At 34.1% G+C, this 17,277-nt stretch overlaps 1 protein-coding gene across 1 annotated transcript; it reads left to right on the plus strand.

Moving 5' to 3' along the window:
* Positions 1-1,365: 1,365 nt before the first annotated feature.
* Positions 1,366-16,978, plus strand: LOC122432057 (cylicin-2-like). The gene is made up of 6 exons (XM_043453778.1): positions 1,366-1,401; positions 12,837-12,877; positions 14,192-14,313; positions 15,963-16,545; positions 16,635-16,859; positions 16,890-16,978. Exons 1-6 carry the CDS (start codon positions 1,385-1,387, stop codon positions 16,976-16,978), a joined length of 1,077 nt encoding a protein of 358 aa, XP_043309713.1. The 5' UTR covers positions 1,366-1,384.
* The last annotated feature ends 299 nt before the right edge of the window (positions 16,979-17,277 follow it).

Consider the following 17,277-nt stretch of genomic DNA (forward strand, 5'->3'; position numbering starts at 1 on the left):
TACAATTTTATTGTTGATTCAAAAAAATTAAATATAGATATAAATACAAATATATATATATATATTTATGTAAATATATATATGTGTGTGTGTGTGGGTGTGTGTGTATAATTTAGGGGGAAAAAGCTGAAATTCCCTGAGGAGCTAAATAATGGCAACATATGCAAATACTATTCTATATAGTATTTTTATTCATATATATTAGTTGGACGGACTGGTAGGTAGAGTTAAAATTTTTTGACTCAGTTCTATCAATAGGTTGATAATGTTAATAAGCACCTAGACTTCTTTAAGGCTTCCCTGGTGGCTCAGATAGTGAAGAAGCTGCCTGCAATGTGGGAGACCTGGGTTCGATCCCTGGTTGGGAAGATCCCTTGGAGAAGGGCACAGCAATCCACTCTAGCATTCTTGCCTGGAAAATCTGCATGGACATAAGAGCCTGATGGACTGTAGTCTATGGGGTTGCAAAGAGTCAGACATGACTGAGTGACTAAACATGAGTGCAAGTGTTCTTTAAAAATCAGTTCTAATGAGATGGATGAAACTGGAGCCCATTATACAGAGTGAAGTAAGCCAGAAAGAAAAACACCAATGCAGTATACTAACACATAGATATGGAATTTAAAAAGATGGTAACAATAACCCTATGTGCAGGACAGAGAAAGAGACAGATGTATAGGACAGACGTTTGGACTCTGTGGAAGAAGGCGAGGGTAGGATGATCTGAGAGAATAGCATTGAAACAAGTATACTATCAAGGGTGAAACAGATCACCAGCCCAGGTTGGTTGCATGAGACAAGTGCTCAGGGCTGGTGCACTGGGAAGACCCAGAGGGATGGGATGGGGAGGGAGGTGGGAGAGGGGATCGGGATGGGGAACAAATGTAAATCCATGGCTGATTCATGTCAATGTATGGCAAAAACCACTACAATATTATAAAGTAATTAGCCTCCAACTAATAAAAATAAATGAAAAAAAAAAAAACTTGTATCCATGAGCAACCAAACAGGTTACAATAGTAAAAGGCAATGTAAGGTTATACAGAGGATTTAACAAAAGACACCAAGCTTAACAGATAAATGTTTAGATTCATACTTCTGTCATATCATCCAATAAATTAAGCCTCTATGAAAAACTGCAACAATTTTTATTATGATGTAAATCAATTGGTTATTTTAAAACCACCATTTAGTCAGTAAATGTTTATGAAAGTAAATACCAATATTAGGCTGAGTAGTAGAAAACATAAAACACAAGGAAAAGTGGCTCCTCTTGTTTTTTTCCTTTAACTCTCAGGGTTCTTGGCTGTTTATGATGTCACCACTGAGCATCACTAATTTGAACTCACAATGCTTAAGTCCTGGAAAATCATAGGTGGGGGAAATGTCTGTACCAAGATTGTAAGTCCTCTTATCAAATTTTATCTTTTAAAATAACTGAAACTCTCTAGTTAACTTTACATTTTTTCTCTTCAGTGTAAAGAGATGTTTGCTATATTATTTTATTCCACTGACAAACAGAGAACATGTGTTTAGTAGACACTTATGTTCTCAAGCAGCATCAAGAGTTGTTTTGATACAAGACTAACTAGTTCACTCACTTAAGTAAAATATATATATGACGATGGATAATTCTTTTTCAATGTGATTCTTCATTTTTTATTATATTGTATTCTGGATCATATAAAATGAAAGAATACATGATTGATATTCAGAGAACTATCATCTCCTTAGAGGACATTTGGAAATTTATGGGAACATATTCTTTGTCACCTTGACTAAGGAATGTTACTGAAATTTAGGGGACATAGGTCAAGGGTGTGAAAACTTTGGCAGTAAGTGGCGCAGCCCAACATAAAGAACAACTAAACACTAGATGTATTTCCTTGAGAAATATTGTGTATGCAAAAGTACTTTGCAATTAGAAGCAGATTATCCAGACCTAGGATGATAATAGTATACTTATTCTTAAATTATCTTGTGTTAAAATGAGGTAGAAAAATAAAACTTTTCAATTATTTAAAGTTTGTTTTTTTTTTTTTTCCCACTGTGAAGACATGGAACAAAGGTGAAGGCATGTAACTCTGAAATATAAAGTAAAGCGTAACTGGATTTTCTTTGAACACTACTGTTAAAGGAAAGATAAAACACAAATCTTGAAAATAAAACAGGCTTCCCTGTGCCTACCTCTTATAATGCAATCACTAAAGGACAATCTTTAGCAAAATGTTTATAATTGTCATGATTGCTTTTTAAATGTTGGGTGACTTGCTGACTAGTTCAAGTAATCTCTGCTCAGGCATACACCATGACAGAATAACATTATATTGTAATTTCTTAAAAATGTTTCAGTGCAATAAAATACTGATGTTATTATTATCATGAACATTGTGTAGCTTTCATTATCATGAGCATTGTAGCTTTGAAAGAATTTCACCATAATGGTTAAAAACTTTATTTTTGGTTTTAGGATTATTTTTATAATGTTGGTTTCTACTGTAATCCCCAAACACTTGTGCTATTATAGAATAAAAGTGTGGTTGAATTCATAATCAATTAGCTTCATTTTTGGCCAATGACATACAAAAATCCTTAATAAAATTATCATATACCTTCTATCTCAAGTGGCAAATTCTCATTCTTATTTTGAAATGCAGAAAACAAATTTCTACTTTGTCTCTCCTCTGAATTTGTCTGGCAATGATAGGAACTTAATATTAGGCTTATGCTTCTGTTCTATGACTACCAACTTCGTTGATATTTCTCCTCATTGAGCTCACTATGAACCTGAAGAGTTTTACCTTGTCTTGCTTTCGCCACTAATTCAGATTGTGTCAGTTAACTCTACACTTTCATTACTAATTTTAAGTTTGTCTAGGACATCTGAAGAAAGTGGAGAGGTTTCCCCCCAAATTTGGCATTACATATGGTATCTAAAAATACGAACTTCGAAAACTTCAAGTGTTAGCTTCCACATCTCATATCCATTGTGCATTTTATCTTTCTCTTCCTTACATTGCATTAATAAGTTCTTTCTTACTCTCTTGGCCTAGAGACTCACCTTGATATATAGAACAGGGTTTACCAACCTGTACAGTTGACAGGTTGGTCAACCTGTCATTTCAGGTTGACCCCTAATTTTAGGAGGGGTAACTCTTTTTCAGAGTTGAAGACAGGGTAGGGTTGTGCAGGGAGGAATGGGAGTCCTGTGCATTGTAAGATGTGTAGCAGCATTCTTACCCATTAGATGTCAGTATCAGCAAGTGTGTGTGTGTGTGTGTGTGTGTGCGTGCACATGCGCGCACACTTACAGTCATCCCTCACCAAGAAAATCCCATGTGGCTCATGACATTTGCCTTTATTTAGAGACACCTCTGCAAACACAAGATTGACTCAGGCCCCTGCAGTCCCTGGAAAACTTTTTACTAAGTCTTCTGTGCCCTTATTTACTATACTATTGATACAGAACCCAAAAATCCAACACCTGTTGACTGGATATATTGGGATATTCACACATAAAGGCTGCCAATGGGCATTTCAAATGAAACTGCAGGCACCCAGATATGGAAGCAATGTGAAGATCCATCGAGAGATGAATGGATAAAAATGATACATATGCCACATCTCAGTCACATCTGATTCTTTGTGACCGCACGGACTACAGCCTGCCAGGCTCGTCTGTCCGTGACATTTCCTAGGTAAGAATAGTGGAGTTGGTTGCCATTTCCTACTCCAAGGGATTTTCCTGATCCAGAGATCAAACTTCTGTCCCTTGTGTCTCCTCAATTGGCAGGCAGATTCTTTACCACTGTAGTGGTACCTGGGAAGCCACTATATATATATATATATATATATACCTATTATTATACATATATGCATAAGGAGAAGGAAATGGTGACCAACTCCAGAATTCTTGCCTGGAGAATCCCACAGACGGGAGCCTGGTGGACTACAGTCCATGGGCTGCAAAGAGCCAGACACAACTGAGCACATGTCTGACTTGCGCTCATTTATATATTTATGTATATACACACATATATGTATTTTATATATATATATATGAAATAGAATATGGCTCAGCCATAAAAAAATGAATGAAATTGTGCTACTCTAACAAAATAGATGGACTTGAAGAATGTTAAGTAAAATAAGTTAGAGAAAGAAAAATACTGCATGATATCACATATAGAACCTAAAAAAATAAAACAAGCTAGTGAATATAACAAACAAGAAACAGACTCAGAGATACAGAAGACAAACTTGTGGCTACCAGTGGGGAGAGGGAAGTGAGGAGGGGCAATAAAGAGGGAGGCAATAAGAGTTGCACAAACTGGTATAAATAAATTAAGCTACAATGATATATTGTACAACACAGTGAATATAGCCAATATTTTATAATAAGTGTAAATGGAAATAGAACATAACCTTTAAAATTGTACATCTACTATAACATAAAAAGACTTCAACAAAATGAAATTGGAGGCAATGTCACATTATTGAGAGTCCTTACCCTATGAATTTGTTATTCATTTTTATAATTATTTCCAAACAAATATCCTATTAAAGGAAAAAGGAAAAGCAGGTGTATTTTGTTCTTATATTAAGTTTCCAGACCAAAACTAAATCCTACATATTTGTTTAAATGTGTAAACCTTTAATAAAGTACAATTTCCAGTGGTAATACAGAAACAGATTTTTTTCTCTTAAAATATGATCTCCTCATGTCTCCTAGTTTGAGATATCAACCTTTTATTCAGGAAAATCTAAAGCTAGCTTCCCTTTGTTAAGTCATGACCATATTATATTTCATAAAGCTGACAATGTGTATCTTCTTTACATAACAAAAACTCACAGATACTGAAACTTTTTTCTAACAATTAGATGTGTGGATCTGAAATAAAGGTAGATTTGTGGCTTCTGTATTCCATTTAATCTTAGTTAAGATGAAGTATTAGTTATTCTGTATGTATGTATAATACAAAGTGTGTGTGTGTGCGCGCACGTGCGCACGCATGCATGCGCGTGCACTAAGTTGCTTCAGTTGTATCCAACTCTTTGTGACCCTATGGAGGACTCTTCCAGGCTTCTCTGTCCATGGGGATTCTCCCGGCAAGAATATTGGAGTGGGTGGCCATACTCTCCTCCAGGGGATCTTCCCTACCCTGAGATAGAACTCACATCTCCCGCTTTGTAGGCGGATTGTTTACCGTCCGAGCCACCAGGGAAGCCCAAAGACCTTAATATATGTATTCAAAGACCTTAATTCAAACACTAATCGTATCACAAAATAACAGCCTTTCGACTTAAATGTGTTTCTTCTTTTTAAAGTAATTAAATTAGACCATTTCCAAACTTTTGAGGGACTTCTTTAATGAAAGATAGAAATAAATTTATATTCACATAAAAATAGTTTTAAAATAAAACCTATTAAAACATATACTGGCAGTTTGTTTTTATTTTTTAATAAGAAACTTCAAAAATTAAATCTGAATACATCCTTGTCTAAAATAAATTTCTTGACTGTTACAGAGAGGCAAGGAGAGAGATTCGATTACTAGCAGAGCCAGACTTGGGGGAACTATTGAGTCCTAAAATAGTAAATTGATTTAACTGCTTATGATGTGTGTAAATTTACATAGTGAGTGAGAACTCTGATATCCAGTTCATTGCTATTTTGGGGTCCTATAAATTTTCTTCAGTAAAAATAAAATTAAGTGCATTGAATTGTCGTTAACCTTAGCCTAGCCAACCTTAAGAAACAGGAATTTCAACCATTTCATTAAGTTACATTTTGCAGTTTATACTCAGTCCATTCCTCCCCTCTTCATAAATGGCTGCTAAGTTACCATTTAAGATCTTTCCTATTCCTGAAAATCATACAAATTAAATCATAACATACATATGCTTTAATTTTTGGTTTCTGGAATATTTTTTTTTCTTTCAGTACAGCATTTTTTTCAATCATCCGTGTTGCCATGTTGCATACACTAGTAATTCATTCCTCTACATTGCTGAGTAGTATTCCATTACATGGATATACTGTACTTAGTTTACACATTCCCCAATTGATTGCTTTAGTTTTTGATTACTATGGGGTACTTCAGTTTGGGGTTCTTAAGAATAAAGCTGCTATAAATATTTTCCCCAAGTTTTTGGTAGAGTTCTCTTAGGTAAGCTACTAGTGAAAATGCTGAACCATAAAATATGTGTATGCTTAACTTTATTTTGAAAATATCAAATTACAATCAAAATTGATAGTACTATTTGTATATCCATCATTGATGATGAACATGTCAGATGCTCTATATTGTAGCTGATGACTGGTGTCATTAATCCTTAAAAATTTAGGTATTCTAGTGGGTTTAAAGGGTTCTTTTATTTCTAATCAGAGAAATATATATTTTTACAGTATATATTTTTTCCTTTTCATCTTTCATTTCCCAGAGGTTTTTTTTTACTTTTAGTTTCTTACATAGGTCTCATATATTTCAAAAAAATTGTTTTAAAATAATTTCTATTATTACAAGTTATATTCTATTGTTTCCTTAAATGTATATTCTTTTTTATAATTATAAAAATATAATTATTTCATATAATTAGAGTTATATCATATGATCTTATTACATTCACTAAATATCTCTAAGTAATTATTTTTTAGCTGTTGTTCAATATGGTATTTACTCAATCATGCACTCTGTGAATAAAGACCATTTTGCTTCCTGTGTATTCTTAATGCTTTTATTGCCTTATAGAACAAAACAGGGTCTAGGTTACAATGCAGGAATGAAGTGAATATCCATAACTTGTTTACTGATTTTAGAGGAAAGACAGTCAATATTCCACCATCAATTTAATTTTGATAGTAAGTATTGTCTGGACTCATTTTATCTATTTGAGGAAGATGTGTTCTATTTTTTGTTTTCTCAGACTCTTTAATTATGAATGAATGTTGCTTTTTTTTCAAAACTTCTAAATATTTTGAGATGATCAAGAGGATTTTCTTATATTTTTTGAAGTAATTACACTCAAGGTCCACCCATGTTGTTAACAAATGGCATTATTTCATTCTTTTTAATGACTAACATTCCATTGTATATGTGTACCATATCTTTTTTATCCATTCCTTCATCATTTGACATTTAGGTTGCTTCCATGTCTTGCTTATTGTAAACAATGCTGCAATAAACAATGGGGTGTATGTACACTTCCAAACCATGTTTTCCTTCAGATACATGCCCAGGAGTGGGATTGTTGAATCATATGATAGTTTTATTTTTAGTTTTTTTTTTTTTCAGGAACCTTCATAGTGTTCTTCACACTGGCTATACCAATTTACATTCCCACCAACAGTGTAGGTGGCTTCCCTTTTCGCCACATTCTCTCCAACATTTATTGTTTGTAGACTTTTTGATGATGGCCATTCTAACTGCTATGAGGTGATCTCATTGTAGTTACGACTTGCATTTCTCTAATAATTAGTGAAGGTGAGCTTCTTTTCACGTGTCTTTTGGACATCTCTATGTCTTTTTCAGAGAAATGTTTATTTAGGTCTTCTGCTCACTTTTTTATTGGGTTGTTTATTCTTTCAGCATTGAGCTGAGTGTGCTGTTTGTAAATTTTGGAGATTAATCCCTTCTTGAATGCATTGTTTGCAAATATTTTCTCCCATTCTGTGGATTTCTCTTCTTTTTGTTTATGGTTTCTTTTGCTGTGAAAAATCTTTTGAGTGTAATTAGGTGACATTTGTTTATTTTTATTTCCATTATTCTAGGAGATGGACCAAAAATACATTGCTGCAATTTATGTCAAAAAGCATTGTAATATATTGCGCACTTATGTTTTCTTCTAAGAGTTTTATAGCTTCCGGTCTCAGATTTAGGTCTTTAATCCACTCTGAGTTTGTTACTGTGTATGGTGTGATCAGATGTTTTAATTTCATTCTTTTACATGTAGCAGTCCAGTTCTTCCAGAATCATTTATTGAAAAGACTGTGTCTTCCTCATTGTATATTCTTGATTCTTCATCACAGATTAGAGGAAATGCTTTCAAGCTTTTCAACATTGAGTACAATGTTAGTTGTAGTTTTGAAATATGTAGCCTTTATTATGTTGAGGCATGCACCCTCATTGCCCACTTTCTGTAGAGTTTTATCATAAATGCTTGTTAAATTTGGTCAAAAGCTTTTTACCATCTATTGACATGATCATATGGTTTTTAGTCTTCAATGTGCTAATGTGGTGTAACACACTAATTGATTTGTGGATATAGAAAACTGCTTGTATTCTTGGGATAAATCCCACTAAATAGTGGTATATGATCCTTTAATGTACTGAGGCGATTTCATTTGCTAGTATTTTGTTGAGAAATTTTGCATCTATATTCATCAGTTTATTGGCCTGTAATTTTCTATTTTTTGTGGTGTCTTCGGTTTTGGCATCATGGTGATGGTGGCCTCATAGAATGAACTTTGGAATGTTGGAATGTTCCTTCCTCTGTATTTTTTTTTTTTTTTTAGTAGTTTCAGAAGGATGGCTTCCCTGGTGACTCAGTGGCAAAGAATCCACCTGCCAATGCAGGTGATATGGGTTCAATCCCTGGGTCGGAAAGATCCCCTGAAGAAGGAAATGACAACCCACCAACTCTTCTCTAAATATTTGAGAGACTTTGCCTATGAAACCATCTGGTCCTGGACATTTGTTTGTTGGGAATTTATAAATCACCATTTCAAATTCAGTACTTGTGATTGGTCTGTTCATATTTTCTATTTCTTCTTAGCTCAGTCCTGGGAGATTGTAACTTTCTAAGAATTTGTCCATTTCTTCTAGATTGTCCATTTTATTGGTATATAATACTGTGAGTAATCTATTATGATATTTTGTATTTCTTTGATGTCAGCTCTAACTTCTTTTTCATTTGCTATTTTATTGATTTGGGCCCTCTTCTTTTTTTTCTTGATGAGTCTCACTAACAGTTTATCAATTTTGTTTATCTTTTCAAAGAACCAGCTTTTAGCTTCATTAATCTTTTCTATTATATTTTCATCTCTATTTCTTTTATTTATGCTGTTATCTTTACGATTTTTGTCCTACTAATTTTGGGTTTAGTTACTTCTTTAGTTACTTTAGGGTAAGGTTAGGTTGTTTATTAGAGATTTTTCTTGTTGCCTCATGTAAGATTGTATTGCTATAAACTTTCCTTTGAGAACTGCCTTTGCTCTGTCTCATAGGTTTTGAATTGTAATGCTCTCATTGTCATTTGTCTCTAGGTATTTTTTAATTTCCTCTTTGATTTCTTCAATGATCCATTGATTGTTTAGTAGCAGTTTTTTTAGTCTCTACATGTTTATGTTTTTTAGGCTTTTTTTTTAATTGATGACTAATGTCATAGTCTTGTGGTTCAGAAAATATGCTTGATATGATTTCAACTTTCTAAAATTAACCAAGGCTCATTTTGATGCCCAGAATGTGATCAATCCTGAGGAATGTTCCATGTATATTTGAAAAAAAAAATGCATTCTTCTCCTTATGATGGAATGTTCTACAAATATCAATTAAGTTCACCTGTAACTATCAAGTAATTATGTGAAAACTTTTTTCAAAACCTAAAAGTAAATTCTAAAAGTACAGGAGGCAGTGATCATGTCTATCCCCAAGAAAAAGAAATGCAAAAATTCAAAATGGTTGTCTGAGAGGGCCTTACAAATAGCTAAGAAAAGAAGAGAAGCAAAAGGCAAAGGAGAAAAGCAAAAATATACCATCTGAATACAGAGTTCCAAAGAATAGCAAGGAGAAATAAGAAAGCCTTCCTCAGTGATCAGTACAAAGAAATAGAGGAAAACAATAGAATGGGAAAGACTAGAGATCCCTTCAAAAAATTAGAGACAACAAGGGAACATTTCATGCAAAGATGGGCATAATAAAAGACAGAAACAGTATGGACCTAGCAGAAGCAGAAGATATTAAGAGGTGGCAAGAATACAGAGAAGAACTATACAAAAAGATCTTAATGACCCAGATAACAATGATGGTGTGATCCCTCACCTAGAGCCAGATATCCTGGAGTGCAAAGTCAAGTGGGCTTTAGGAGGCATTGCTATGAACAAAGTTAGTGGAAGTGATGGAATTCCAGCTGAGTTATTTCAAATCCTAAAAGATAAAGCAGTGAAAGTGCTGCACTCAATATGCCAGCAAATTTGGAAAACTCAGCAGTGGCCACAGGACTGGAAAACGTTAGTTTTCATTCCAATTCCAAATAAAGGCAATGCCAAAGAATGTTTGAACTACTGCACAGTTACACTCATCTCAAATACTAACAAAGAAATGCTCAAAATTCTCCAAGCTAAGCTTCAACAGTACATGAACTGAGAACTTCCAAATGTTCAAGCTGGATTAGAAAAGACAGGGGAACCATATATCAAATTGCCAACATATGTTGGATTATAGAAAAAGCAAGAGAATTGCAGAAAAACATCTATTTCTGCTTCATTGACTACACTTACTTTTAACTGTGTGGATCACAGCAAACTGTGGGAAATTCTTCAAGAGCTGGGAATACCAGACCACCTTACCTTCCTCATGTGAAAGCTGTATGCAGGTCAAGATGCAACAGTTAGAACTGGACACTGAACAACAGGACTGGTTCCATATTGGGAAAGGAGTACGTCAAGGCTCTATATTGTCACCCTGCTTATTTAACTTATATGCAGAGTACATCATGTGAAATTCCGGGCTGGAGGAAGCCCAAGCTGGAATCAAGATTGCTGGGAAATATCAGTGACCTCAAATACACAGTTGACATCCCCCTTATGGCAGAAAGCAAAGAGGAAATAAATAGCCTCTTGATGAAAGTGAAAGAGGAGAGTGAAAAAGCTGGCTTAAAATTCAACATTCAAAAAACGAAGATCATGGCATCCAGTCCCGTTACTTCATGGCAAATAGATGGGGAAAAAACAGAAACAGTGACAGACATTTTTTCTTGGGCTCCAAAACTCTGCAGATGGTGACTGCAGCCATGAAATTAAAAGACACTTGCTCCTTGAAAGAAAAGCTATTTCCAACCTAAACAGCACATTAACAAGCAGAGACATAATTTTGCCAACAAAGGTCCTTCTAGCCAGTAGTCATGTATGGATGTGACAGTTCGACCATAAAGAAGGCTGAGAACTGAAGAATTGATTCTTTTGAATTGTGTTGTTGGAAAAGACTTCAGAGTCCCTTGGAGTGCAAGGAGATCAATCCAATCCATCCTAAAGGAAATCAGTCCTGAATATTCATTGAAAGGACTGATGCTGAAACTGAAGTTCCAATACTTTGGCCACCTGAAAGAAGAGGTGACTCATTGGAAAAGACCTTGATGCTGGGAAAGATTGAAGGCAGGAGGATAAGCCGATGACAGAGGATGAGATGGTTGGATGGCATCACCAACTCAATGGACATGAGTTTGAGCAAGCTGGGAGTTGGTGATGGACAGAGAAGCCTGGCATGTTGGAGTCAATGGGGTCACAAAGAGCTGGACACAATGAGCAACTGAACTGATGAGTTCAAATCCTTGTTGTTCAAGGATCAACTATAATTTTGTTATTGACTTTTAATTCAGCTGTTTTGATCAATGAATACTCTTCAGATATTACATTCAATTTCATGGACCATGCTTATACCACTTTAAAATCTCATATATAATAACGTGTTTCCTGTTCCAGAGCAATTCGGGAAAAAAAAAAGTTTATAACCACGGTTGGAAATAAAAAAAATTTTCAGCAGTATATAAATGTACATTGGCTAGATCTAAGCCTAGAGATTTAGATATAGAAGAACAAGTAATTTTAATACACCTCCCCAGTCAAGAAATTCTAGGTCAGATAACTTAATAGTCAATACATCTTAAATTTTATTCAATTAATTCATTCAAATTTTTGTAGAGTAGCAAGCGTGTGCCAAGTTTTGTGCTGGGAACTAAAATTGTCATGAAGCTACCAATATACTTTTTTTTTCTTACTATATTTTATTAGTATTATTTATGTAATGTCAAAAACGTAAAATGCTTTGTGGGCATATGTGTTTTTAGGTTTATGCATGTGTGTGTTTGTGTGTGTGTGTAAAACTGAAACTCATGATGATCAGTGACTTTATTTTTGTAATATAATGGGAGAATGTATAAATATATTTCTTTAACAGATCTTATTATGTGCCTTAGTTAAAATAAGTAAGAATTAGATGTAAAATGTTTGCTTGTGAGCATAAACATGTGCTTACAGTATTAAGACAAATAGAAACTGCTTTACAACACCAGTTTTATTTATCTTGAAAACATCAAAATCCATATCAAAAATTGTGGTACCCACTGACCAACACACACATACACACACACGCATCTCATGGAAAAACATGTTTGCCATTTATTAATTTGGATTTGGTTAAATTCTCAGATTATTTTGAGGATCTGGTTTTACCTAGGCATAGTCTTTTTAAGACTATGTCTTATAATTCTTACAATGTCTTACAGTTCAATTTTAAGTCTTTGGAACACAAAGTGGGGAAGATTTCATTCATGGTTTCACATTAAAAATAAACCATAAATGTCAATATTTAAGATATGTCAATTGATGAGTTTTGTTTCAAAAAATCTTTACCCACCCTATTTTAGTTATGTTGAAGTTTGTGCTGAAAACACATATTTACTGCTCTCCGTTTTTCTGTGTTGATGTAATCTTACATAATAAACAGATCTAAGAATGCAAAATATTTATCTAGCTTCTAGTGGCAAGTGTATGTATAATGACCATTAAATACAGTGATTTTATATAAATTAATTAAAACTTTTCCCTCTTATTTTAATAGCCAAAAAATAAACTTTGGAGCATATGATAATTACGTTCCAGGTAAGAAAGAGTTCATTTAAAAAAATGTATAAGTAATTTTATGGATAAGTGATAAAACAACAGCTGTTATGGAGCACTATTAAAAACCAACTTTTAATTTTTCAAGCACTTTTCTGATGGGTTCAGTAAATACCTTCTAAAGATATTTTGTCTTTAATTCAAAGAAAATTAAGTAAATATGTTTAGCAACATAAAGAAGGACATATTTACATGTTAGAACTCAAAACAATCAGAAAATCTTACATGTGAAAGGCAGTGTAAAAAATGGATAAACAACTTATCTGTGTCAGAAATGTCTTCTGCTACATTCCTGATACTCTGTACCAGACTTAAAACTGACAAAATTTCATTACTTGACAAGGCCAGTCAATCTGATGTTGAAGTGCAAGTAAGTTTAAGTCGCTTAGTTGTGCCCGACTCTTTCCAACCCCATGGACCGCAGCCCACCGGGCTCCTCTGTCCATGAGATTTTCCAGGCAAGGATACTGGAGTGGGTTGCCATTTCCTTCTCCTTCTCTTATATCAAGTAATCAATTTTAACTCGTATACTGAACTTAAACACATCTTTCATTTTGCATATTTTCTCATTGATCCTGATTCTGTCTTTAGGTGACTCACTGGACAAGTCTCATATATAGCATGTTTTGTACATATTTAAATTGAGCGAACATATCTCTTTCACTGGTCTCTTTGGTAGCCTCAATGTTTTTAACTGTTTATATTACAGTTTCTATGTAACTCAACCGTCATAATCATAATTCTGTAGGTACTGCTTATCAATTTTCTTCATTAGTATGTCATTTATAATAGTGCAGTTCTTGGGCATATAACATTTACTCTTGTAGCTTAGAAAATGATTAATAATTAAGAGAATCTTAGACTCAATCATATATTTACTTATTATTTTAAACAACAAATGTGCTAAGTACTTTGGAAGCTGCAGGAGTAGTTACCACATCTGCTCTCAGTAGAATTGTATTCCAACCAAAAGAGTATTAAAAAAAAAAATCTAGAATGGAAGAGATAGAAGGATTAAGAGAAAACAGTAAAACTCCTTCTTTCTATTTACATTACAGACTGTATTAGTTTCACAATGACTATATAGCTAACCATAAAGCTGATTAAAATTTTAAAACAATCAAATTTAATTTCCTCATATTAATAATACAAAATTTCAAATATTACCAAATGTATGAAACCATAATTTGAATCATTTATTTATTCATTTACATATAATCACCATACTGCCATTTTAGACCTGATAAAATTCTATTTACTCTGAGATGTAGGCTTATTTTTGGTTTTTTATTTCAGTCAGTGAATTAAGCAAAAAATCATGGAATCAGCAACACTTTGCCCTGGTATTTCCCAAACCACCAAGGCCAGGAAAAAGAAGGAGATCAAAACCTTCCCAACTACGAGAAGATACAGGTCCTGTGAGTATTGAAAAGATTATATAATTTTACTCATAATAATCTTAAAATCATGAATATTTTATATATGTAAAAGTGCTGACCAATGGGATTTCTGTGATGATGGAAGTATTTTATATCTTTACATTCTAATTCCAATATTGCTACTGAACACTTGAAATGAGACTAGTGCAACTGAGCAATTGGATTTTACAATTCAACTGGATTCAGTTCACTTTACAATTCAACTGGATTCAGTTCACATGTGGCTTTTAAATAGCATACTGGACCATACGTGTGTGTTAAGTTGCTTCAGTCATGTCCAATTCTTTGCAACCTATGGACTGTAGCCCACTGGGCTCCTCTGTCCATGAGATTCTCCAGGCAAGAATACTGGAGTGGACTGCCATGCCCTTCTCCAGGGGATCTTCCCAACTCAGGGATCTAACCCCCATCTCTTATGGCTCCTAAATTAGGAGGCAGCTTATTTACCACTAGTGCCACCTGGGAAGTCCATGAAGTACAGTTAAAGGTAACTCAATTTTACTACTTGGAGAAAGTAGATATATTTTATTTGCATTTCACTGTATAAAAATTATTCCTGTATTTTCTATCAAATATTTGTTCAGCAATACCACATTACAGAAAATATGTATCCAAGAAACATAGAAATCTGGATATCCTAATGTTACAGTTAGTATAAACATTTAGAAAATATTTCTCGGCTGGAGATATCCCCTCATTAGAATCATGGGGTTACATCATACACTGAGAAAGTTTCAATGCTTTCTTATTTCCAGAAATACATAATTCAGAATTCTGAGCATTAGAAGATTAATATTTCCCAATGTTTCTGGGATCATCATGGAATAGGAAAAATTTCAAGAAAAGTTTTCACAAAATGATGTATCTTCAACTCTTGTTGATATAACCCAGTTTCTTCTGTTTTTTCATGTTCTTTTTTTTTCTTTATTATTTGTTTTACCATTCATGAACATTCTTTCCAAAATTTGTTATTTTTGCAATTAAGTTTTTAAAAATATTTGATTAGGAGTTGAAAACAGAATGCACCATTCTGCAGAAACTAGTTGTCAACCAAAGGTTATTACTTCCATTAATGCAGGTTCCCAGCTGATGTTCAAATTATATCTTGTCAAGGAGAGGAGTATCAGGCTTTTAATTTTAGCCACAGGTAGCATTCAAAATTCCAGAGACCTTGAACATGACAATAGAGACCAGGATATGCTTGAACATGAAACTCTTAGATATTAGAGAATAATTAGTTCCTGAGTTAGCATAGAAATGGAAAGTAGATAAGATATTCCAACAAGCTTCAAGAACACAGAGTTAAAAAAAAAAAGTCTCTCATGATTGTGAAGCGAGCTTCTGGTATGTCATTAGAAAGTGGAGGTCTCTGAGAATTTTAACATATATCTTGAGGGAATTATGAAGGTCCTCTAAGTTAATAGGCCTAAAATGAGGTATGGCTGTCCTTTAGTACAACAAGGAACAAAATTTTTTAAAAAGCACAGTAAGCTATACAAACTACCACTTATCCTCTATCAAAATCTAAAATGTTTTCATGGTCAAAGTTGAATGCATTTAATATCTGGTAAAAAGGGCTGTGTAACTCACACACAAGTTGTTCATCATTATTCTAACCAATATTTCAGAACTATGATGCAGAGAAGTTAAGGGGAGATCGTAAACCACCTTTATGGATGCACCGTTCTTTAATGAGAATTTCTGAGAGACCATCTGTTTATTTAGCTGCCAGGAGTCAGCCTCCCCAGAAAGCAACTCGTTCCTCCAAGGAAGATTCTAAAACAGCAGCAAAACCTTCATCTCCGATGCTTAAGAAAAGTAAAGAAGACAAGGACAAATCAGATTCAGAAGCAGAGCCCACAGTTTCAAAGGAAAAATCCAGGAAACTTTCAAAGAAAGAACCAGAAGCTAAAGAAGAGAAACCAGATGAAAAGAAAGATTTAAAAAAAGAGAGAAAATATTCAAAGAAGGGTAAGGAATCAGCGACAGAATCTGAAGATGAAAAAGCGGGTGCAGAGAAAGATTCTAAAAAAGATAAGAAGGGGTCAAAGAAGGGCAAGGAGTCTCCTTCAGATTCAGGAGGTGAAAAAGGAGATGCAAAGAAAGATTCTAAAAAAGATAAGAAGGGGTCAAAGAAGGGCAAGGAATCTCCTTCAGAATCAGAAGGTGAAAAGGGAGATGCAAAGAAAGATGACAAAAAAGATAAGAAAGGTTCAAAGAAGGGCAAGGAGCCTGATTCAAAGGAAGAAAAGATAAGAAAGGTTCAAAGAAGGGCAAGGAGCCTGATTCAAAGGAAGAAGGTGAAAAAGGAGATGCAAAGAAAGATGACAAAAAAGATAAGAAAGGTTCAAAGAAGGGCAAAGAGTCTGCTACAGAATCGGAAGGTGAAAAGAAAGATTCAAAGAAGGATAAGGAAGGGAAAAAAGATGCAAAGAAAGCAGGTGAGAAAGGTGATGAATCAAAGGAAAAGAAAGATTCAAAGAAGAAGGATAGTAAAAAAGAAAAGAAAGATGAGAAGAAGCCTGGTGAGGCAGAAAGTGAACCAAAGGATGCAGCCAAGAAGGATGCCAAGAAGGATGCCAAGAAGGATGCCAAGAAGGATGCCAAGAAAGATGCCAAGAAAGATGCCAAAAAGGGAAAGTAGGCCTTGGATGATAATTCAAAAGCATATTTGAGGAAACAATTTTAGTAGTCTGAAACTGCATCTATGAGTGGAAGGGTATTCAAAGAATTAATGAAATAATTTGTAAATGGGGGAAAGAAGAATTCAAAGATGGACTCAGAAAAGCTTCATTTAAAAAAAAATAAGGCAAAACATTAAAAGGTTTTGAAGGTTAATTACATGAAATTTGGGGAGATAAGGATTCAACAAAAGACCCCCAGAAAGATTCAAAAAGAATATTCAAATAAGAATGTAGAAGTTAATGATGTTGAATCTATGGA

Source organism: Cervus canadensis, chromosome 30 (genome assembly GCF_019320065.1).
Source record: "Cervus canadensis isolate Bull #8, Minnesota chromosome 30, ASM1932006v1, whole genome shotgun sequence".
NCBI lineage: Eukaryota > Metazoa > Chordata > Mammalia > Artiodactyla > Cervidae > Cervus > Cervus canadensis.